The sequence below is a fragment of the Lycorma delicatula genome, chromosome 9, assembly GCF_047948215.1.
Source record: "Lycorma delicatula isolate Av1 chromosome 9, ASM4794821v1, whole genome shotgun sequence".
In the NCBI taxonomy this organism is placed as follows: Eukaryota; Metazoa; Arthropoda; class Insecta; order Hemiptera; family Fulgoridae; genus Lycorma; species Lycorma delicatula.
The window spans coordinates 90,529,377-90,555,574 of NC_134463.1; the positions used below are offsets into that span (position 1 = coordinate 90,529,377).

Consider the following 26,198-nt stretch of genomic DNA (forward strand, 5'->3'; position numbering starts at 1 on the left):
AAGAAATTTACCTAAATATTTTACATATATTTTATCTAAACACATATTTAAAAAAATGCTAAGCTTAAATTCTTATTAACGGGTATATATACTTCTCAGGATGTTTCTTCAATTCTTTTAACTCCAACTTGCTACTATTCAAAATATACAACATTTCCAAAATTCTATTAAACATTATGTGCACTTCCTTCAAAGTATTAAAGTAAGCTTTTTAATCTCTTACTTTAGCTTTTTGTTTACATGTACAGTTTTCTAAAACTCAAGAAAACGCTTAATATACAGTATATGTACAATTATCATTTTTTATGGCAGTTTAGAAATTAATTGGCTGATTATAATCAGTTTTAGCATTACTACTATGAATTTACATATTTTAGTACTATTTTTTGCTGCTAAGTGATACATCTAGCCGTAAATTTGTGTATATCCTGTAATTATGTGAATGCATCTAAGGAGTTAAGATTACATCCAAGATTCATAGATCGACATAGATCTAAGATTATAACATAATAAATTGTAAATTCAAGGTTCTTCTGGATTATGCCAAGTGATTTTCCATAAGACAAGATAGTGTTTAATATGAGACTGATCTCTACGCTTTTAAAAGAAATTCTGATTAATTTATTTCAAATTAAATCAAACTTTTAATAAGGATAACATTACTATGCAGGCAAGTTTATTTTTTTTATTTCTTGTTAAATAAAGATTAATTTTCTATAATTTTGTTTGACATTTATACAAACAATATAATATATCAAATGTTTTTCAGTTAACATTTTCAAAATGTTTGTTTCATTCGACAGCGATTTTATTTATTATTATGACTGTTAACCATTCCTTTATATATTAATACAGTATTTTATACTGAGATCCTGCTTTAATGAAGGTTTTTCTGTTGTTTCTAAGAGCCTTTCATACATACGTAGTTATTTTTTTATCCGAGGATTAACACACCTACTCCTCATTCCTGACATGATTTAAATAATTATTTAAGATTTCTCACTTTGCAGTATTGATCAAATGTAACTCATCTATTGATCATATGTGTTGTTATTTCACATTTTTTTGTCGGATATGTTTCATCACATAATATTATCAGCTAATTCTATGCAGTTAGTTGATATTTCATCATATGTAATGCGTATAAAAAGTTGAACAGACTCCAAAAAGAAAAAAATATTCCATTGAAAAGAAAAAATAATGAAAAATATTCCATTGAAAAGAAAAAATAATGAAAAATATTCCATTGAAAAGAAAAAAATAATGAAAAATATTCCATTGAAAATAAAAAAATAATCTTTTCATTACACCATCAATGCAATCTTTGAAACTTATTTTTTGAAGTCGCCGTCAAATGTTTAATGAATTACATGATATAGATTACACGATAAATGAATTAAACGAGATATGGATTTCAAAATTTATTTGAATTATTTAATCTACTATCTGTAAAAAACTGTTTGTAAAAAATATTTGACACCAACTTTAGAAAATAAGTTCAAAGACTGTATTGAGACCGTAGTGGAAAAATTATTTTTTTCCTTTTTAGTGAATTTTTTTTTTAATTTGTGTTTTTGGAGTTGATTCATTTTTTTTTTTTTTAATTTATTCTTTTTAGCTTTGAAACTTCTTTGAATCAGGAATATTGACAAGTCTATAAAAAATACTGTTCATAAGAATAAACAGTATTTTGAAACAAAATGGCTCATTCAAAACAAGTTTAAAGATTCAAGGGAAAGATGTGCAGTATTTGGGTTCAGAGTTTGATATTATATATGTGCATAGGCTGTCTAAAATGCAGAAATACATGAAATGTAAGTTGTCAAAATAGTTGGAAAGTGAACATCGACATGATTTCATTCTCAAGCACCTTCCAAGTAATCCTTAAGAAGAAATTTCACACCATTTTTTGTTAATTTTGTAACAACTGAAGAATGATCACATTGATTGACTGTTGTGTGAGAGCAATAATATGATAAATGAGGAAACAAAAGATAAACTAGTTCACAGAAAATGCAGGATAGAGTACAGATCTTGTGCAGTAAACACCCTCATTTCTCAAATGTAACCTAGCCTAACTGAAGCATAATAAATTGTGCATTTTGTTATTTCGGTGGCCAGAAATCATGGATGTCTTCCAGTATCTAGTTAGCAAGTCATCTCCCTGATGGTGGCTTCTCGAAAGGTATTCACAGAAGAATGAATTGAGAAGGTCTCTTCATATCCCATATTTACACTTATTTCTGAATTTAATTGGCTTACCTATCCTCTAATATTTGTATATGATCCATCGAAACAGGGTCCACAAAATTATCACTATGATTCATAGAGTGGAGAGTGTAACTCATTCCAGGAATTCGAGCGACATTGGTCATTACAATTTCCAGCAATCTGACATTAAGAGATATTAAATATCATAATAGGAAGTCCGGTTCAGTTATCTTAACGAAACAGTCACCAACAAACTGCAATCAATTGGTATTGATTTTAATCATTTTAATTCAAATGTATAACAGTACTGTTTATTAATTCACTGACAGAAATATAAGTACACAAATTGTAGTTTCAGCTTAATATTTAATTATTGGGAAATGGGAACACCTATTGCAGAAGATCCTACAGTACTTTAAGACACATATTCTGAAGCTTTTTGAAAAGCAATACATTCTATTGCCACATCAGAATTTTTCACCAAATACATTTTTAAAATGGTCCATTACTACAAGATAACGGTGTAGACTACCATGGAGTCATCTGTATTGTTTAAAAGATGTTCATCCAAATTGGTGCAAAGTTATGCTCATATAAACAAACAAAAATATATACGGATCGAATTGAATTAAGAACTTCCACTTGCTAGTCTATAATAAGACAAAATTTACATTTTCTTGTGAATAATATTTATCACGTATTCCTGTAATAAGTGGTGTGTAATTATCGATTCTGTTTTTCAGTTTTTATTTATTCTTGTCCATGTTGGAAAAAAGGCTTTTGTTTAAAAGTTTAATTTATCATAAATTTACTCATATCTCTCAAAGGTTATAAGTATTTATGGCCTACGCTGAATATTAATTTTTTAAATTGCACTTTGGTTTCAGCTGATCATATCATTAAGAATTATGTTAGATATAAAAAACATTCGCCATATTATGTAAAAAAATATTACAAATTATTTTTATTATTTCAGCATTATTATCATTTATATATTTTTTAATAACTATTTATGTCTTGTAAATAGCAAATTTACATAACATAATGGATGTCCTGTATGTACTTGCATAAATTTCATTAAAGGTTAACTTACCTTATTTTATAGTTTATATTGGGATTCTCCCAATAATAAACAATAGTAATAATAACAATAATTATTTGTTAATAATCATTATTCCCATTATTTGTCATCTATATTTTTCATATTATGACAAAACATTAGTGAGATCACCGATGCATGTTTTCTTATGTACGTGTATTTTCACTAACTACATACATTTTACTTCTACAAGGTCATGTAATTAAATATACACCGAACAACATTGGTCTACGTTGACCGCTACTTCTTTTCATTCAAAAACCGTAAATAATTAAGCTCTATATATAGTAAGTTTTATTATAAAAAATATACTAACATCATTTTATTATTTCTAAATTCATTTCATCCTTAAAAATGTTATAATTTTTTAAAATTGTGGGACACAAATCTGGCTACCCCATTCCATCTTGAAATTGATCTTTTTATCTTTTTTGGACATCTCAAACCTTCTTGCTACTGATATTCTTCATTAACTGTAAAATTAATTCTTCTAATGTCCCCGACCCATTGCTGCCTATACTTTCTTCATCTCCTCATTCAATAAATATATATTCACTTTTTATACATTTAATTTTTTCTTACATTTTATGTTTCTTTCTAATTTCCTTATTTCTTAGGAATTTACCAAACTGATTGATCTTTTTTGTTACCCATCTCAGTTTATCTATTTTAACTTGTAAGCGATCTCATTACAACTTCTTTTGCTATAATTTTGTCTTTGTGTACCCTTAATAAACAATTTTATGGCCGCTTCCTTTTCAGATTATCTTCAATCAATGATAATCCTTCTTATAGTTTGTCCTATAAAAGTTAGAGAAAAAAATCTATCTGGTACATCCATCAATTGGTCTTACAAATTTCATTTCAGCATTTCATAATCTTTATTAAAGTTTCTCTTTTGAACAGACAGAAGGAATAGACGTGACTTATCAAACATTAAAAGCATATTTTTATTTTTTTATTTCTTAATATAGATTAATAATACTTCTTATCTTATTAGAGCATTCAGATTTGTTGTATCAAGCTACAGAAAATATGAATTTTAAGTGATAAATGGATCAAAAACTTCTTATCAATACTGTTTATACTTCATTTCAATATAATTCGTGTGATTTATGTACACTTGTACCAACAGTTCGGAAGCTTTGAAATACCTTTCATGTAGAATAATTTTTTATAAAGCTTTTTTTGCCCTAATGTTTTTTTAAGGATTGAAGCCGTGTTAGTTTAAGGATGACCGTAGATAGTCTGATGAGGTGATAGTTTCAGAGATCTGGTCTATACAGAAAATTTGGTTCTATTTCATTTTAGTTTCATTTTCAGTTTACAAATGATGGTCATGGTATGAACATCATCAATGCATGTCTGATATTCAAGAGAAATAACATCAGCATTTGGATACTTTTTTAATATCAGATAGTGGTTACTGGGCCTAAAGGAGTAATATTCAGTCTACTGAGCGCCAGTTGTTAAGGAAATCCATTCTCAATACACCTTCAGAATCCTAGAAGAAGGTGCCCATTAACTTTAACCTTTCTGGTTATACACCTTTTTTTGAAAAAAAAAAAGGGTGTATAACCAGACAGAAAACCCAAACAGAAAAAATCCCAACTGACAAAGTGGGTTTTTGGGTTTCACGTAACCCTGTTTGGGTTTCATGTCCTCATAAAGAACCTTGTTCTTTACAATATTTGTTTTAACATTAATTTATTATTGGAACAGTCAGTAACCCTATTCTAAATTTGATTTTTCTTTAAGCAGGATCACTTTAACCAAAGGACTTAATCTCATTATTATAATATTAGAATATTATCTAATCGGTAACATATAGAAAACTAACATTTCTATTGTTCAATGTAGAGATAATCAGAACCACTTCTTTTTTAAAATATTGGGCATGACAGTCACTGTCAAATCTAGTGGCATAACCTTACACTCCCAGCAATTATCGAGGCAACTAAAAGATCGCAAGATTTATTGTATTTAGGCCTGCCCTTTTTATTTCTTATAACTTCCAGAAATTTCCAATTTTTCGTACTGTTTTATTATTTTATTATAACATTAAATCCCAAAATCCTTATGTAACCATGACACACCTAAAGTATTTTTTTTTTTAAATTGTTAATTTATTTTTTAAATTGATTGACATCTTTTTTATTGTTTATAATATAATTTTATGAATTAGAAAGCAAAGTATTAAGCTTCACATTTTAATAAAATAAATTTTTTTAAGTATAAAGAAGCAGATGCAAGTTTTTTTAAAAATTTAAATTAATTTTGATTATCTTATTAAATTACTGAAAAATAAAAACCTTATATCATGTTAAATAATCCGTTAAAACTAAATTCATCTGTAATAACATATATATATAATTTTCTACAAAAAAACTGAAAAAACTTTAACTATAACTTTCTTTTTTAATTGTAACTTTAATTTAAGAGGATGTTTTATCAAAAATAAAAGAGGCTGATTTGTTTCACTCAATAAGCTATTCAAATGTACAGAAAACTTGAGTTCATAAAAAAAAATTACGTTAAAATCTCAAACAATAAAAAATGTCTAAAACAATTCTACATTTAGTGTAAACAAATTTTATAATTCTTCAATTACTGGTGACCTTAACAAATTATGATTTAGGATGTGTTGAACATTAATCTACTTTTAACAAACAGCAATGTAACATTATTACTGTAAGAGAAAACAGCTCATTAATTTAAGGTGGTATATTGAATTAAATTGATTTTAGTAAATCATCCATTGGGAATCATTATACTCAACAATAAACCATAGGCTTGGATTTCTACGAAAGAATGCTCTAGCAATAGAAAATAATTTGCTTAATTTTCTACTGATATAAGATGATATTGCCATGATGATACCAAACTACTGAAGGGTACTTTAAATCATGTTTTATAAAAATAGATAGTTTATGATTAACTTAAAAATGTTAACATTCAATGATTGCAAAAAAAAATTTCTTGTAATAATAAAAGTGTTTGTGCATTTTTAACCCTGAACAAACCATTTTAAGAATTGCATACTTAGGTTTATAATTTTTTTTAAAGTGTTTAATGATAATATATATATATATATATATATATATATATATAATGCTTATAAATTATGATCCTCATTAAAACAGTGTATAGTTAATTAATTAATAATAAGGGGGGGTAAAATTTATGGGTAACCTTTCTCATGCTTTATGGGTAAGACCATATATACATTTAATTACCAATAAACTGTTTGAATACATTCATAGAATTAAAATAAATATCTTTTTTAATTAATAATAGATAATTAACTTAATAATATCATGGTATTTATCTGTATTTCTGTTTTTAATTTAATATTCTGACAGAAATACTGATATTTTATAGGTAATAGAGTATTATTTTACACACATCTCTTTCATATCGTTATATTATTTCTATATGCATTAATAATATTATTTATAAACCAAACCATAAGTTATTTAATTGTTTAGTTTGTGTGTGTTGCAGAGTTATATGTAATTAACTGAGGGGAGAAAATTACAAACTGCATTTTAAAGATTATGGCCAGGTTGGATATATTTAAACTATATGGTTTTGTAAAAATTTCAGAATTTATGAAAATTTACTTCCTTTTTTTTAATTTTGGCAATGTAAACAGTTCTGTACCAGCTTCTGCTGATGATTAGGCTCATTTAGAATATAATTTAAAACATCCTTTGTTGTGGTCTGAACTTAAAAATGGGATGAATTTTATTAATAAAACAAAATTGTAATATCTTTTTTATTTTTTATTTAGCTGGCGTAATATGATTTGTTTATGCTGTTATTATATTTGCAAATTAATCACTTTTTGTGTAGCCTTTGACAAGAATTTATGAGCTGTAAATAGTTTGTTCATTCCTGATTATTCATCTTTACAAATAAAAAACACCTTTTAACTAATATTTGTTAAAAGTCTTGTTTAAAGTACACTCATTTCAATAGAAAATCTGATTTATTTTATTTTTATGTTTAAAGTAAAACATAGTACCGTATTTTGATTCACTATAATTTATTTAGTAGCATAGTAATTAATTGAATACTGAATCTTTTGCATAAACAAAATAAATTTAGACATAACATGTAATTTTTTTTACTATGCATCTTTTAATAAATTACTTATCATTTGTTTCATCTGCATTATATTCATATAAATCTAAACCCAGTTTACACGATTTACATGGAACATTATAGTATTAAAAAAAATTAAGTTAATATTATAGGTTTGTGTACTAACCCTTGCTACTCCTTACAGATTTTTACATCATTAATGTTTATATATTTTTTCATAAGGCTAGAATATAATTTATTAATTTTTATTTTTCTATAAATAGTCTCCGGTCTCCGGTATGGTTATTAGCAACTAATAAATGTTGAATGCAGCTTACTGTGGAATTATTTTTATTCTTTAACTTTGACTGCCTACAGTAACCATTTTATTTAATTTGGTTTCTCCTATTTATTCCTAACTTTACACGCCCCTCTAATTTCAAGATGCTCACTCCCTGAGACATTCTAGATGTTGCAGAATTAACAGGTTATAAGGAATGCAGTTTACTATATTACCCAAAATACAAAAAATATTTATTAAATAATATTGTATTTAATCTAGCATTTATTATTTATATCATACAAATAAAACATAAAATTCATAACTAATCATTTAACTTATCGTAAAATTAAATTTGTAATTGTTAGGAAATATGTACGAATATTTGCCTTCATTAATGGAATCCAACAATTAATAATTTAATTAAGGATGCTTAATAACTTGGTTCAATAAATACTTCTTGTTTACTATTTATAGAAAATATTCCATTAAATTATTAAACAACAACATAATTATAATTTTAATTGAAAATACCAAACATACATTTAAAATATATTTTATCACAATTCTAGCATATTTCTGTTTTTCAATCATTCTGCAAGGTTAATTTTATTATTTATTATAGTAATGCATCTTACATTCAATGGAGTAAGTGAAAAGTATTGCATCACACTTGTGTTTCAGTGTTATGTTCTATTTACTGCAATAAATTTTTCAATACAAACTTATGATTAGAAGTATGAATTAGTCAGAAATATAAATCATTTTGTGAAATTAAGTGATAAAAATAAAATCTCTGTAAAAATAAAAGTATACACATGTTTGGCTAAAATTAATCTTTTAAATTTTTTTTTTGATTTTCATTGTCATCCCTGCTCTCTAAGAAGATCATGTCAGTTAGATCACATAAGGTACTTTTATCATGAGCTACTGTAGGGCTAGAGTTGTATGCATACTCATACTTCCTTAGTGGTACGAATACAGAAAAAATTGAAAAATACAATAGACGTAAATGTTCCTGTTTTTTTTTTCACTTCATTTTTAACAATATTATAGTCTTTTTTTTTACAAGATTAAAAATTTATCATGGAATGAATCCTATTAATTTATGATTTTTTATCCCTTTTGATGCAGTATATATAAAAAAAAAAAGTACATTAACTTCTCACTTTACTACTCCGATATTTTTTTATTGTTGTGATGTATCCAAATCAATCAGGTATAAGATGCAGTAGAGTTACTTTCTGTGAGAATAATGATGATTATACAGTCGTCAATTCCTGTGATGAAAAAAGCAAGTATGTCTTGTATCTTAAATATCACTTGATTTTTGGTCGACTTGGTTTGTTCATATGCTTAGTGTGTTGAATATTTTGCAAAGTATAAAGGACAACAGATGAAGTTAATCATTTCACTTCTAACTTTCATTAAAAAGCATGAGATTCTTTTTATATTTTTAGGATGCTTCACCATTTTTAGGAGTGACTTGTAACTTAAATCCAGTCATATACAACCATTATAACTACTGCAATTTATATAGTTTATATATTAACCAAAACATAATGGTTTTATTATATTATTGGTTTAATTATATTACTTTTTAACCAAAAAAATTTAATGAATTTTTTGCCTGCAACATTTAGAATGGTTTAAAATTCATTAAAGATTTTTTAAGCAAAGTAAAAATGTTTAACAAGATCAGATGATTTAATTAGGTGTTGAGGGCTCTGATAATAAAGACTGTTTAAGAGGTTAGGGAGACATTCTGGGAGATAAAGCACCTTGATGGGGAATTATAAGTAGGTCAAAACCCATGAAGAGCTGAACTTCTTTTTACTTATTTATTAATGTGAAGAAGTTATTTCTATGCACCACCTCTTATTCTATCTTAATTTTACTTTATTATTTATTAAAAGCTTAAGTCAAAAACATATATATATAAAATTAATAAATTGATACTCTATATTAATATATCTATATAAAATTAGATATAATTTGGTTTTTTTTTACATTTGTACCATATTGACAATTATAAAAATGTATCTAGCATAGCTACAGGTAATATGTACAAAAATTTTAATCATCAGAATTCATGAAAATAAAATTAGTAATTGCATTTCCAAACAAAAGAAACAAGTTATGAGTATAGTTAATACAATGTTATTGTAATTTTTGGTAATTGAAACCTACAAAAAAGATTTTTCTCTGGAATACTGTGCATAAACATCAGTTTTTTTTTTATTGTGTCAAGTATAAATGAAAAAAGTCTGCTAGACTTAAGTCTAAAAGTCTGCTAGTATAAATGAAAACATCCTCAGTATATATGTACTAATAATGTATACCACACAATGTGTACTCATTGTTTGGTTTTTGGTTTATTTATATTTATTAATACCTTACTTTTAAACTATGTGAAATTATTCTTCCAAGAAAGCTATTCAGAAGTAATTATGCGGTTCCTTATTTAGTGGAGTACCAATGGAATTTTATTAATGATGCCAACTTAAAATGGTTCAGAAACTCCTTTTGTATGTGGTGTTTGTTCACTTAATATCTGCTTTTTATCAAATTAAGCTACAATAGTAAGTGTTTAGTTTATAGATTAAAGAACTTTTTACTGCAGCTGTATTATAGCATTTGAATTTTGCAGCTGGAACCTGTATCATAATAAGGGTCATTATGGTAAAGGTGTTCAACCAATCAAAAGCCTCCTCTTTTTAACCGCTGACCAATCAAAAAAGGGTATTGTTTAATCTATAGCTGTTTTTTTACTTTGATCTTAATCCAATTCAGCTGTTACCAAGTAGAGGTTAATTTGAAATTACACCAATAGGTAACTTAGTATCTGTATCACTATTTATCCTTTTATTAATTAGTCGGATTCTGAGGAAGAAATGTCTTTAATACTGATTTACATTAAAGAAAAGGCAGAACTTATGACTAATAACCTATTACCACAGTAATGTATTGTTTAATGTATTTTTTGAAAAATTAAAAAAATATTCTGTAAGCAATGTATTCTGTCATTAGTTCTAAACCTTTCTAACCCCAAATGTATTTTGTTATTTAGCTAAAAACTTAAAACTATTAAACAGTAGAAACTCTTTTATCACTAAAATTTTATTTCATTCTAAATAAATCATCAGTTTACAGATTTATGGTACTAAAGTATAATGATCAACAGCAGTAATTTTCTAATAATTATTTTGCTTTTTATCATTTGTGATGATAATAAATGTCAATACAAAAAAAATGAATGTTGTTATAAGACCTACTGTATAAATATTTTTGAAGCACAGTTCATCTTCAACACAAACTTTTAAAGATAATTTATTTTAAAGTTAAAAATTATTGAGGCACAGGTGCAGTGTATGTTTTAATGTATATAAATTATATTACATAATAAATATAAAACATTACATTTTATTATGTAGTTTTTGTTAACATGAAATAGAAGTATATGAAATATTATAACCAAATAAATGTAAAATATCAAATTTGAGACTATCCATCTTACGTGTGTAGACTTACTTTTAGCTTTCTACATCTTCATGACATTATGAAGTGATAAAAATGTCCTGCAGCCACGACATTATGAAGAAAATAGTTGTCATATTCCTTGTTAAGCAAGCCAATAAACTGAACTTGTTTATGATGCAATATATACTCATGATTATGATATAAATATGTGGAAAAATAAAATTGATTGTTTCCTCTTATTTTGTGACTTTTATATAAACAATCAATTTTATTTTTTTACATATTTAGTCAACAGTTTTCTACAATGTAACCCACTTACCTAATTTTTGTATTTTTCAGTATACGATTACGTATTAGTTCCATGAAAACACTGCACAAATAAATTATTTAGTTGGCACACCTTGGTTGCACTAAAACCAGGTTTGAGAACCCATATTAATTCCCATTATTATTATTATTATTCTGTTGATTTTTTTTTTAAATTTTAAATTATACTTACAATCAACATTTTGTAATCCTAATGTCATTTAGCTGATGATTTTGTCCTTTCTAAGACCAAGTTATTGTAAACCTTAATAAAGGAATTAAAATTACTCATCATGTTTAATTACTATTCTCATTATAATTTCAAAAATATATGATCTGAAATTGGACTAATTGCATGGTCTGAGACTAATTCATGTAAGTAGAAAAGTATTTGAAATGCATTATATCATCATTTTATTGAATTATGATTTTTTTTATATGCAATACTGGTATAAAATAACTGCATGCATTGACTGTATTTGACATAGATACAATCAGACATTATAAATAATCATTAAAAATAGTTAACAGATGTTGAGTATCATTTATATTTCACCCATGTTTATATACGTAATATGTTTCTATATATCCATGTTTATATATATTTATATATGCACACACACTCATGAATGTATCCATTCCTCTGTATGTATACCCATGATTGTATCTGAGCATAATTTTTCAGTATAGAGATAAACAATCATCTGTATTTACTTCTATTTTCATATTAGGACAAATACTTGTTTTTTTAAAAAATTGACTTCCCAATTTTTCACAGGACCTAACCTGAAATAAAAAACAACCTTCTAGGTAAATTTTAAATAATTTATTAAGTAGTATTTTTTTTTTTATTATTATTATTATTATTTTCTTTAAGTATTCATTGCAATATCATAATAGTTAATCCAAAGATATTACTAATTCAAGAATAACATTTACATTAAGTACTCAATGTAGCATTGAGTACTTTTTTTTAACCTCCGGGACCACCGTTAGGTATTGCTTCAGAGGATGAGATGAATGTAGCATGTGTGAAAATGCCATGCCTGACCAAGATTTGAACCCGGGACCTCCGGATGAAAAGCCAAGAGGCTATCACTCACGCTATGGAGGCTGGCTAGCATTGAGTACTACTACTGTACAGTGATTTCTTGTGGATAGTGTTTTGTGATGGCTCAAAATTCAAACATATGATTAAAAATAATAACTTTGTTAGAGTTTGGGTTTAATCTTAGATCCTGATGGTTCCGCTACACTAGGAAAGAATAGCAACCTGTAATAAGAAACATTTGAAATAAGGACTAAATAATGACTGAATCCCACCTTTAATAAACTAAATCAATAGGATTTTGAGTAAATTGAATTGTAGGACAAAATTATCATTGTTGCGATCAACACTTGTTTTGTTGGTATGAGGATATTTTTGGTGTTTAAAGACTCAATCAAGAAATCACCACTATCTATCTAAGAAATCAACACATATGAGTGCATAGTCTAATTGAAGTTAGATATAACAGTAAGAGTTTTTGTGTGAAACGTAGTGTTAGAGAAAGATGTGGGGACTGCGCATGAATCTGGTTACCATGAATCTGGTAATTTGATAGTTTAGGGTTGTAAGTTAGGGTTGTTGGTTGTGGTTGGAAGAGGCCATATGAAGCCAATAGTAGGTTGTGTAAATACACTGATGGAAATGTCTGCCGAGGCATTTGCAACACTAGCACTATGACAAAGGCCCACCTAATGACTGTGTTGTTATCAAGTTTAGAGAGTCTAAAAGATGATCTTTGGAAAAAGCCCATTAGGCCTAGGAACAGAGGGAGTGGTGTGGTGACCGGTTGTCACAAAGACACACCACAAGGCCTTCTCCTACAGGTGTCTGGATGTATCCCATTGATCACTTAAGTTAGAATAGTTTTGCTGCATCCATTTGGCATTTTATTGTTTTATGGCAGTTGATGCAAATAAATAAAAAAACCTGCCTTTTTTACTTTCTATGAATTTATGTTTATTAATTATCTGTTCGTTTTAATTAAAGTCAGGATTTTCAATTTGATGCTTTAAAATTGCAACACACTTACATTACTTACCTCATTAGAGTGCCTTCTCATTCTACCACCATCTATTTGGTTACTCAGAAATTTCTACACATCCAGTACAGTTCTGACAGGTTTGGTTTCTAGATAGCTTTGTCTAGTTGTTGCCATTCATATTCAGCCACAATAACTGATGAATTTGTAAGTGCATTATATTCAAGGGTCACTGACTAAAATATAGCTTTAGTTAGGATTTAACAACAAATTCTGGTATACAAACCTACTGCAGAACAGTATTAAAATATATCTAGTTTAGCTAGTCCTTGATTAATTTGACTTTCTGTACAAAAAGCCAAGCACAAATTAATAAGATGCTTTGTTATTTGAAGCAATTGGCAACAGTGTACTCATTGTAACCAGTGAAAAAAGTATGTTTTGTAATGTAACAATTATGATGAGAAATTCTTCTAATACACTTTTTTCCTTTTTTACAGAGAAGATATGCAAAAAATTAATATACGCTTCTATGATAATGGCACAGTAACCTACCAACATAAGAAAATTTTAATTTTTGTACCTGAATTATCTGTTCCTAAAGATCTTCCAATTACAGTACCAAACATTCCACTTCTGGTGAGTATAGATTAAACTTATTTCTGTAATTTAAGTAGTACTTAGATGCCAGTACTGAAGCCACCATAAGTCACAAAAGTTAAACATTGGATGTAGTTTCACTGCATATTGTTGGCATTTATTTGTGACTTAGACCACATCAGTCTGTTCAACTATCAGTATATGTAGAAGTGTATTTTTTCATATAACATTGTATCATAACTCAAAAACTTGTTTTTTCTTTAAATTATACTTTTATCTGATGTAATAATATTATTAGCAGTAATAATTTTATCCATATATAGGATACTATGCGTTAGTTATTATGTATGTTTATAATCCTTCATATAAATGCTTGCCTATTGTACATACTGAATTTAAAGAATTATATAAGATTTTATCTATATATGTATATTTCCACGAACTTTGACAAGGATATTGAGAAGTAGCACTACAAAAATTCATACAAATGCAATTTATTTACACTAGAATAACTTACTATGTATAAAATAAGTAAAATACACAAATAAATCACAAGTACACTTCTGATTTCATTGTTAACTTTACAAAATTTAATACAAAATTTACAAGTGATTATGGCAGTGAGATAACAATTACAAAATCAGTAATCACCCTTCATACAAGATTATTTACTTTTAATATTTACAACGGAAGTTAGTTTACACTTCCATCAATGAATAATGTCATCTTGTTTGGTGGTTAGAACGAACTCACTGACCAGCCTCTTATACTTTGCTACACACAAAAACACTGATCCAAAACTGAATAGTCAGGAAGTGCTGTTCGAGTGTTGTTGCATATTGCATTCAGATTTATCACACACTGTACTGACATGCACTAGTTCTTGGCAGTATTCATATTTTTTCAGTCCTTGGATTTGACCTGTAGTAACAGTAGCCAATCCACCCTTATATGCATGTGTAATCATTTCTATTCCCTGAACGTTTTATACTATTCTAGAAATTCTTTTTAGAAAGAATTTCTTTGTTATTGTTACTGGATTTTTCTTTTTCAGTCTCTTTGTCATCTTTTCATAAAACTATCAAACTAGGGCTTAGCATCTTAGTTATTGCACCTGATAAATTATGTATATATGCTAACAAAACTAAATCTTTTACATAACTTTGGCCAGATTTAAAATACCAATTACTGTTAAGCTATAATATTATACCTTATTAGCTGTATACAGTATCTGTTTAAGTTATCAAACCATACATGCAGGTCATTATTTGAGAAGATACAGATATAATTGGGAACAACGTAGATGATGAGAGATGTAAGAGAGAAGGTAAACATCAGAAAATCAAACGTGGGAAAGCTAAAGATTAAGGAAAGATGTGAATTGAGGGCTTATGAAAGACAGAAAGAAGATTTGAGAGGTGTAAGGAGAAGTATAACAAGTGGAATTAGGGAGTAGTAAAAAGAAAGTGGGGATATTGAAGGATTCAGTAAAAGAAGTTACATTGGAAATATTGAAGAAAGGAATCAGTAATCTGATGACATGTGTTCATTGGCGACATGTGTCAAGCCAATTTATTATGCTTATATTGAACTTCAACTTGTTAATTTATTTGAAAGAAGAAAAAGATTTTTGTTGAGAAAAACAATGAGTTGTTGACCAAATTTGTAGAAAAAATAAAATAATGTTTTAAAAGCAGATAATAGAGGAAATGGCATTAATAATAAATAATGGAAAAGAAGAAAGAAACTTTTTATTTTTTGGTTGATGATTAATTCACCACATAAACTAAATTTTGTACATGGGAATATACAGTCAAAGGCAGTTTTTTTAGGAGTTTTTGTTAAGGAGAAGATAAATAAAATGTGAAAGAAATAACACTTATATCTGAGGAAAATAGACAGAATTTAAATATAGCAGAGGAACAAAATAAAGAAATTAGAAATATTAGAATGTCATTGTCAGACTTAGAATTAACGAAGCAGTGAATTCTTTATCAAACATTAGCAGCTGGGAGATAATTGAAATCAAATGGAATGCAAAGTTGGCAGGAGTTTGCAAATTCTCCCTTCGGATTGCAGAGCCTGGACAGTGTCCCTTGCTGCTGGGTGATTCTATCGGGCGTGTTTTTAAAGGTTTACTTTATATGACGGGTCTAATTTTTCAATTTTTGTCTTTATTTTATATTTTGATTTTAAGGACGGATTTAATTGCATTCCAATCCGTTGTTAAACCAGCGTTATCGAACCCATTTCATGGGCTGACCGCAGAAGGCTAGGCTTTTGAAAACCTGTCCTCCCGACATAATTCCCCTTCAGACTGTCCACTGAAGTCCTTTCGGTGCTAATGCTACATAGGCTAGCAGGAATACGCCACAACGGGGCACTAACTATATGGAGGAAGCAATGCGCCCCCTTCTCCGAAGGAGTCGCAATTGCTGATTTAAACTAATTTAATTGTAAGTTTTAAGGGAAAGTTTGAGTAGAAGCTCTTCACCACTTCTTTGTTGGCTACCCTTCAGGACGCATCTCTGCTGGGCTCTTTCTCGAACTGCCGTCCGGGACGCTGGGTCGCGTAGACGGTCTTCTATCTTCTTCTTCTTCTTCCCCTTCCGATGACCTCTTGGTTCTGGAGATGATTGATCATAAGAGAAGCTAATGAGAAAGAAAAAGACGTAGTTATGTGGTGGATTCATAAATTTTGAGGTTCAACGGGACACTGGTAAAAGATTAGATGCCAAAAGTCATTTGCCTCATTCAACACAAAATGGTTTATGAAAACTAGGGATATTACACTGCTAATCACTACAAAGTATTAAGATCTTAATAAAGGTACTAGAACCATTTGGAGAGAATATTCTTGTGTAATATTAAGAGTTAATTTGGAAAAATCATTCAATAGATAGAACTTTGTCATAGGTAAATTCTTATGACCAAAATAACGTACATGAATATTTACCATACATAGATTTTAAGCAGGTATTTGAAAGCATTGATAGAGAAAAAGTTTTGCAAAATAATGGAAGAATTTAAAATACTCTTTAAACTGGAAGACTGTTAAAAAAGTAATCGATAAAAGTTTAGGATTATAGTGGAAGGAGAATTGTCAGAAAAATTTAATTTTATAAGTTATTTGATATGCCTCGAATGTTTACTTAATCGGAGCTCTGAGAGGAAGATCAGATAGCTACTGTATATATAAAGACAGAGGAATAATAATTGGACATTCTTCTTGCCTTGAAATATTTACTAGCTACATAAAGTAGCACCATACATAACTTATTTCATTATAATTTTAGTGTCCCATTGCATGAAGAATATTAATTTATATCTTATATCCTCAAAAATATGTGGATAAATCTTATAAAAATAAAATATTATATCTATAATAATAACATATATTTTATAATAATAATAAAAAATCAGTATCAAGAAATATCATTTTTATTATTGTGTTATAGTTTTTGCAGGTTTATGATGACAGTTTTTTCTTTCATTGCATCTTGTCTTTTGTCTTCCTCCTAAACTCTTATAGCACTCTTCCTTCCTTCCTTCATATCACCTTAATATTTTTCCCTCCTCTCTTTTTAACTCCTATAATATCTTCTGTGATATTTTTATAAACATAATCTATTTTTTCTTTTAAGTATCATCCTCTGTTGTTTTAGTAGTTAATGTTGTCAAGCCCCCTAACTAAGGACTGAATTCAAGGTTGGACTTTGCTCTAATCCTAAAACTATTATTCTGGAATGTTTTATTCTCATCTTTACATTATGGTCTGTTAATGGTTTTACTTTTCTTTTTTACCTACTTGTTATTTGCCCAGTCTGATTAATGTAGAAATTTGAAATTTGTTGATCCAGTCTGTTAAATAGTAATTATAGAATTAACTCAAAATTTCATTTCTATTTTCTTTTTAAATAGTTTTCTTAAACTTAATTTTAGTTATATGTTTTGTAAATGTGGAAAAATGTTATCATCAATTTTTTAAATGTTACAGACTCTAACAAGTGCTACTAAAAATTTGGGCCATTTTGTTAAATATGGTATTTCAATTTTACTGGGTGGATTTGTAAAAATGAAACCATTCAAAACAATTACTGCGGAAGAATTAGTATTTGGATATGATGATACACTCACCAAACTTGCGAGCAAGTATTATCCTCGAGGAAAGCGACCACCTGAAAAAATGGGTCTTCTTTTAGGTGTAAGTAACTATAATATTTTTCTTTATTATTATGACAATACAACCACTAGATATATTAGAAAAATTATACTTATTTTTGTATTATTATATAAGTTATATAATTATTTTTACCCCAAATTTTATTATATTATATCTATATTTTTATACTTTTTTAAGTTACTTGAATACTCTTGATTATCTAATGAATAATCAATCATAAAAATTAGAACTCATTTTCTAAATTTCTTTATCACACTTTCAGAAAATATTTTTTAAAGATATTATTTTATGGTTTTCACATTAGTCGCAAGCCAGAAACTTAGGGAGTAAATCATTTTACATTTATTTCCCACTGATTCAATCACATTTTGTTACATACTCACCACTGAGCTAAACAAATTTGTTCTTAAAGTAAAACCTGTTGATTATTTTGCGTTGCATTCTTATATTGTCATTGCATAGCTCTGGTTATTATGAAATTACAATTAGATTACAATCCATGAATTGAATCTAGCAAAGACAACAATGCAGAATAGTATAGCAGAACGTTAATAGAATGTGTATGAACATAATCTTGTCAGTATTTAACTAGCTTACCTGTTTTAAGGTAAGATTAAACAAGTTAACAGGTAACTAGTTATCTGTTATAAGGCTGTTTTTAAACCCTACTTGCTACTTCCTACTGCACATTCAGGATTTAATAATCGTTTGGCAGCTACTGGAATTAAATTTTTTGTGAAGATTCTTCATTTACTGAGTAGATTTTACTCATTTATAGTAAATAGAATTTATTTTTAATTACCATCCATTATGGAAATTCCCATAAGACACTCCCATACATGCAATGCTAACAATTACACTAATGCCTTGTGTAGTGGACTTAACAATTTACATTTTATGTTATTTGGTTTGAATATAGTTTTTCTAGTTAAATATGCTAAATATTATATAACTTTAAGTTACAAGATTAATAATACAATGTATAACACTAGTTTCACAATACTTTTTTTTTATAAAATAATAAAAATCCCAATTCATTTTCTAAATAAACTGAAATTAAGATTCCATATCATCTTATAAAATTCATTCCCTTCCTCCATGGTAAACCATTGTTAAAATATAAACATTATTTCATTATTCTGATTTATTACTTTTGTTTGGGTATGTATTAAGATTTTCTTGAGAATTTTTCATCTAAAAATGTTATGATATCAGGTAAATGCCATGTATGAAATTGTAACTTAGTTATTTAACTTTTTGAAACAGAAATGACTGAATCACAACATATACAATGTTATTTTATTTTTGTTTTTAACAGAGAAATGGTACTCTTGATGAAGTGCATACAATGTATACTGGTCATGCAGGTATGGAAAATTTTGGATTACTCAATAAACTTAATGGATTAGATCATTTACCATTTTGGAATGATAAGCCATGCAATTCGATTAGAGCATCTGAAGGTAAATTAATCTGTATACTGTGTGCGCATGCACGCACATACACACACACACACACACACACACACACACACACACACACACACACACACACACACACACACACACACACACACACACACACACACACACACACACACACACACACACACACACACACACAAATAAAAAGTCAATATTTACTTTTTCACAGTATTAAAATAGTGTTTATTGATACATCAGTGAATTCTTTCTTGAAATATGTATTGTTATCATTGTTACCAATATGATTTTCTCCTTTTTTCCCAATTTGTGCAGTGTGATTTTATGTGTTCAGTATTTATAGCTCCAATATTATTTTAATTATACTATGTTTTTTATATGTTTTTGTGCTAATCTGTTGATAATCATATTCTTAATTTTTATTAAGCACTCAGCAAATTAGGACAGTTTAGAATTACAGATTTTTTTATTTTTTGTATATGGTTTTATTCTATCAGTATTTTCTATGTATCTATTATCACTATTTATATTTTATTTTAAAGTTGTTATACTAACTACAAACATCATTTGAATAACATTATTTTTACATTAAAAATTTTAAGATATGATTTTAGGGTTTATGTTTTCTATATGATTTTTTTTATGAATATTTTTATAATTATAACCATGGTTGTAGTTGGGTTATATTGTAATATTTTTTCCTAAGCGGTTTAAATTTGTATAGTTTCAACTACTTATTTTTAATTTTTATAGTTTAATATAATTGTGTTTGTTGTGTTGTTTTTATTTATTTATATTTATTAACTTTTTTATAAAATTTTTGTTGTACCAATTTTGGGAGTAAGAATTTTTATTATTTTATATAATTCTACATCCACATTGTCTTAATACTCAGTATGTTTGTGTGTTCTGTTATACCAGATGAAATGTAAAATTTTGTATATCATACAAACCATCAAATTTATCCCATAATTAAAGAATTTATGGCTTCATTTTTGCCCTTGGAGCAGAAATCAGGAAAAAATTCAGCAAGCTATAACTCAAAAACAAAGCGTTTCCAGATCCATGTTTATATAACCTTTTTTCTTTATTCTAACTTTTAGGACATGTATAAGGATAACAACATATATCCTGATTTTTGCTTAAAACTATTCAGGAATCATGGATCAATCTGAATAACTCTTTCACCACTGTGACTTTTGATAATAGAGGGTTGTTTATAAATAAATTTATCCAGAAAAGTGTTTATTGTCCTACTGTAAAGCTTTACAATTTTCCATATCAATGTTTTACAGTTTACAGTGTGTAATTATTTTCTTAGGTATACGATTCCCACAAATGTGAGTAAAATTATGTTACACTACTTTTTGGTATAAATTTTGTTTGGTTTACTTACTCATGATTCATTTACATAAAAAGTTTAAGCAATGAAACCTAAAGTTAGTTCTGTAGATAATAATCAGATTTTTTGATCGGAGATGATTCCTAGCCATCTTAAGGGGACAGTTGTTTTTTTTGTTTTTTTTTATTTATTCTCTGCAGATGAATTTTGTTTCTGAGAATGAGAATAAAAACAAAAAAAAATGTCATAAACAAATTTTTTAATTAGCCCTCTCAGCAACATTGTTTAAAAGTTGCTGAGAGGGCTCCATTTGAGGTATTGTATAAAATCTGTTGTCTAAAGAAACAAATACAAGTTTATACATAAAAATTGTGGTTTATGTATAATCAGAATTTTTTTTGCACATTATTAAGAATGTGCAAATTTTCTTAATTTTTGTTTTTGTCAATGGATTATGCATGAATAGTCCAACTAATTTAAATAAAAGATTCAGAATGGATATATTATATAGAGCTAAAATATTTATAGCACAGGTTCACCTCTCTTTTGATAAAAAATATTTTTTTGCCATTTATTCACTCAGGATAAATCTGACAAAAATATGTTTAATGAAACCTGTATAATTTTCTACAACTTTGGCAAACAGTAATTTTCTTTTATATTTTGGATAGTGAATCACACCTTTTCCATTGGGAACATATTTTATTATTTATGATGAAAATGCATTTCAGCAAAAAAAAAATTGAAAGGATAGCAAAAGAATTTCAGCAAATAAAATGTTAACCAAATTTCATAGGAAAACGTTTTGGAGTTTAAAATGGTGATCCAATCTCTCCTCTTATATAAATAATTCATTGTGATTTACATGCCAGGAATAAAATTTAGTAAAAGATTTTCACATCATCCAGTAGGATCAAATCGACCATTTATAATGGTTTAAAATGGTGATCCAATCTCTCCTCTTATATAAATAATTCATTGTGATTTACATGCCAGGAATAAAATTTAGTAAAAGATTTTCACATCATCCAGTAGGATCAAATCGACCATTTATAATTATAATGGATTTTTCTAGAAGCCTAAAAATTCTGGAGATGGGCAAGGCTTTCTATTAGAAAACGTAGGTCTCTCAAATGGCTCTTTTATTTCTGGCAGAAAAACAATTCATTTTGAAGCATATGTGTTTGTGTTTGTCATCAAGTAGTAGTTGTCTGTTGAGTGATTTGAAAATAGATCAGATATCTTGGGTGATCAGAGCAGATATTATTAGCAGATTGGTTGATGACTGTCTGAAGGAGTCCTTACAGCATTATTTTGTGTGTGATTGTTTTTCTTGTTTCCCATTTGCTTTGTGAGTAGATCAACCTTTCCTCACTTTGCCTTCTCTTATTCCTGATTACTTTTCTTCACTGGAGTTCTGTAAACTTTTTCTGGATGCCCATTAAATACATGTTTAAATTAAAAAATTAACCAAACAAAAGACAATACCCTATTTTGCAGAAAAATAATAATAAGATTCATTACTGGCAGAGAATTTTATGATTGCTAAAAAGAGAATGAATAATTATATTTTCTACATTTAATTTGAACATTTTTAATAATAGAACCAACAGTAAGAATTTTAAGAGAATCTGTGTAACCTACTTGCTATATAATTTGTTTACTGTTTTTCCAAATTTATTATTTATAGTAAAATCTAATTTCTGCAAAAAAGTAATAAGTTGAACTGTTTGAAGTTTGTTCGTAACTAATATTGATTTTAAAAATATTAAATATAATTACAATTTCACTAATAGTATTTACTATAAGATTTTTAAAAAACATCAACAGCATGATGAAACTTGCTAACTCATTAAAATTATTAAACGTTAAATATCTTTTATTTTTTTTTTTTTTATCAAATTAATGAAACATTTTCTTCCAAAGAACTTTTGAACTTCTAATTATCAGTCCCTTCTTAATTGAATAATCCAGTAACACTACCTTAAAAATGTTTGGAAATCCCTTAATTTTGTAATTGAATAATATATATTATTTGTGTTTTTCCTTTAACAAGTTGTTTTTGTCATCTTTATTGTATTTGTTAATTTCACTTTGTTCAAGTGTGTGTGATTTTGGGTTTTATGTGCCATGCATAAAATTTTATGTAATTTCTATTTTATATAAATCATCGTATGATTTCAAAAATCATGCAATGATTTACAGAAATCGATGATTTGAAAAATGTTGTTATTCTGTTGTGTTTTTTAAATCTAAGTATTTGTGAGTAAATATGAGTTTAGTTTTCCTAGTGTATTAGGTAGATTTCATAAGAAAGCTACCTATTGTAATGGGTACCATGATTTGACTTCTGGAAAATTTCAACATATCTTCACGTTTCACATTCCCCAGACCTCAAAACCACCATCAGTTCAAAAGTTTATATATACATTTACATATATATAAATATATATAATTCACTTTCTTGTGGACACGATAACTGCCGTAATTTTGCAAAAATCACTTTCAAATTGATAGGTAAAATATAATGATCCAAAATCTCAGTCGAGTTCATTAATGGGCAAAATTGAACAATGGGGGTGGAAATGAGGGGGCTTTTTCAAAAAAGCAAAATATCGCTATAACTTTCTTATTAAGTAAAATATCAAATTCGTTTAAAGTTCCTGCTATTCTTTTGGTAAGGGCCTAAAACTTATTTAAGCAAAGTTTTTTGATATCCCCAACCACTGGCCCAGGGGGTGGAAAAATATGATTTCAAAGACCAAAAAATGCATACCTCCCTTAATGTGCACAGTATCGTATCGGTTTAAAGTGGTCCTTAGTCCTCTAAACGTTACCTAAAAATTTGTCAGAAACAATTTTTGATATAACCTGACCTTATGGCAAGGGATGACCAAAATGTTGCTGGAATTGTAAGATGGGGCTTGTCGCATGCTGAAACATGTGAAACTTTTTTTCACATGCAGCCATTGTTGTACTGAGTAAATTTGAAGTTTTCCTTAACTTTAAGGTGGAAATCTTTTTTTGTCCCCTACTTTCTTCTTTATTTTTTCTGTTTAGCCTCCGGTAACTACCGTTTAGATAATACTTCAGAGGATGAATGAGGATGATATGTATGAGTGTAAACGAAGTGTAGTCTTGTACATTCTCAGTTCGACCAATCCTGAGATGTGTGGTTAATTGAAACCCAACCACCAAAGAACACCGGTATCCACGATCTAGCATTCAAATCCGTGTAAAAATAACTGGCTTTACAAGGACTTGAACGCTGGAACTCTCGGCTTCCAAATCAGCTGATTTGGGAAGACGCGTTCACCACTAGACCAACCCTGTGGGTTTTTTGTCCCGTACTTAGCACTGGTGAAATCTACGCCGTGAAATCTTCGCCTTCCAGCGTGCCAAAAGGGATTTTTTTTATATAACATCTGTTTACATATATATGAATAGCACTCTATACTGTGATAGATTTTTTATTATAATATTGTGAATTTTGGAATCAATCTTTAATAACCTTTAATTTGAACATAATATTATTTATTTTCTGCCCACTTAATAACTTGTCAAAATGTATACATATATAAATTAATTTTTTAAATAGCATTGATTACTACAATTGTTAGTCACTAATGAATATTCACTACTTGAAAAGGAAACTGCACGCATTGTTACACTACAGGATTCTATGGGATCTGATTAATTATATGTGACTTTATCCATTAGAATTTTATCCTTGCTTCACAGATATAAATTTTCAGGTTGCTACTTCTAAGATGGTTTCAGGAATTACATTACAGAACCATCAAGTTGTAATAAGAGCAGTTCACCACCCAGGACCAAAATAGAATTAATAATGATTTTTTTTTAACTTTAAATTTAAGAATTGTTCATTAACGTTCATTAATATTGTCTGCCATTTAAGCTGCAAATAAAAATAATATTATAATTTAACTGTTCATATTTTTTTTGTTAACATATTACAGATACTGGAAAACATTAAAATAGAGTATCATGCAATTTTATATTTGTATTTAAATATGTTACAGGATCTTTGTTCCCACCAAGAGATCTTACACATTCTGATATAGTGCATGTTTATGATAAGGATCTTTGTCGAATTTGGCCTTTAAGGTACAGATACAATGTAGAAAAGGAAGGAATAACTGCTGGATATTATTCCCCAGATGATGATATTTTTGAAAATGGTGAAAAGAAAACTGAAAATAAATGTTACTGCCCTGGTAGAGGTGAATGTCCACCTAAAGGACTTCAAAATATTAGTCCTTGTCAGTTTAGTAAGTGTTAATATAATTTTTTTGCTGGATGTGAATTATATCAAAATGTGATGTTTTTAGTATATTAATATTTGTTACAAAAACATTATTATTATTATAATCTTAAGTTTACAATAATGATTCTTATAATAATAATAATAATCCTAAGCCTAAAATAATAAATACTAGGCTAGACTTAATAAAAGAATTCATTAGATATTTTTAATTTATTTGTAAATTTTGAGTTGATTGATTGAAGAAACTGAATTAAAATGACTTATATTGTACACCATTAGTAGATAAAGCGTAATAATAGTTCTCTTCAGCTTGCATTTGCTTAAATTCTGTTGCCAGAATTTACTATGTCTCTTTTTTTTTGTATTAACTGTCTTGAAGATCATCAGTGACTGGTCCTGGGAGATCATAGTTCATGCAACATCCGTCTTTAATGACCAGTTAAAAACTTACTAAGTAGAATTATAATTGAGTCTTGCTGAAATTATAAATCGACACATTTAGTTACAGTTAAGCATCATAAATAACATCTGTAACTATAATAAAATCTTAATGAAAATCATAGTACTTGTGTACTTGGGATTACATAGTTAATTTTAAGATTACTGATTACAATTGTTCTAGTCAGTGAAGAAATTTATTTGACTTTTATGACAATGCTAATGCTGAAGAAATGTCAATGTCACTATCGCAACTTAACAGATTTCTAATCAAAAAATCTTCAGAACTTATATCTTAACATAAGTATTTGCCTTAAAGTGTACTTATGTAGACCAGCAACAAAGTGTGCAGCTGAAAGATCATTTTCTACAGCCTCAAGAATCAAAAATCATTTGAGATCTACTCATTTTCAGAG

At 27.8% G+C, this 26,198-nt stretch overlaps 1 protein-coding gene across 3 annotated transcripts in view; it reads left to right on the forward strand.

Moving 5' to 3' along the window:
• dsb (scavenger receptor class B member debris buster) overlaps positions 1-26,198 on the forward strand; it is a 397,095-nt gene that overhangs the window by 353,663 nt on the left and 17,234 nt on the right. For all 3 annotated transcript variants that reach the window (XM_075374397.1, XM_075374398.1, XM_075374395.1), the window contains 4 exons: positions 13,990-14,128; positions 18,087-18,293; positions 19,591-19,735; positions 25,100-25,348. In XM_075374397.1, coding sequence (XP_075230512.1) covers positions 13,990-14,128; positions 18,087-18,293; positions 19,591-19,735; positions 25,100-25,348 — 740 coding nt within the window. The remainder of the gene's footprint in view (positions 1-13,989; positions 14,129-18,086; positions 18,294-19,590; positions 19,736-25,099; positions 25,349-26,198) is intronic.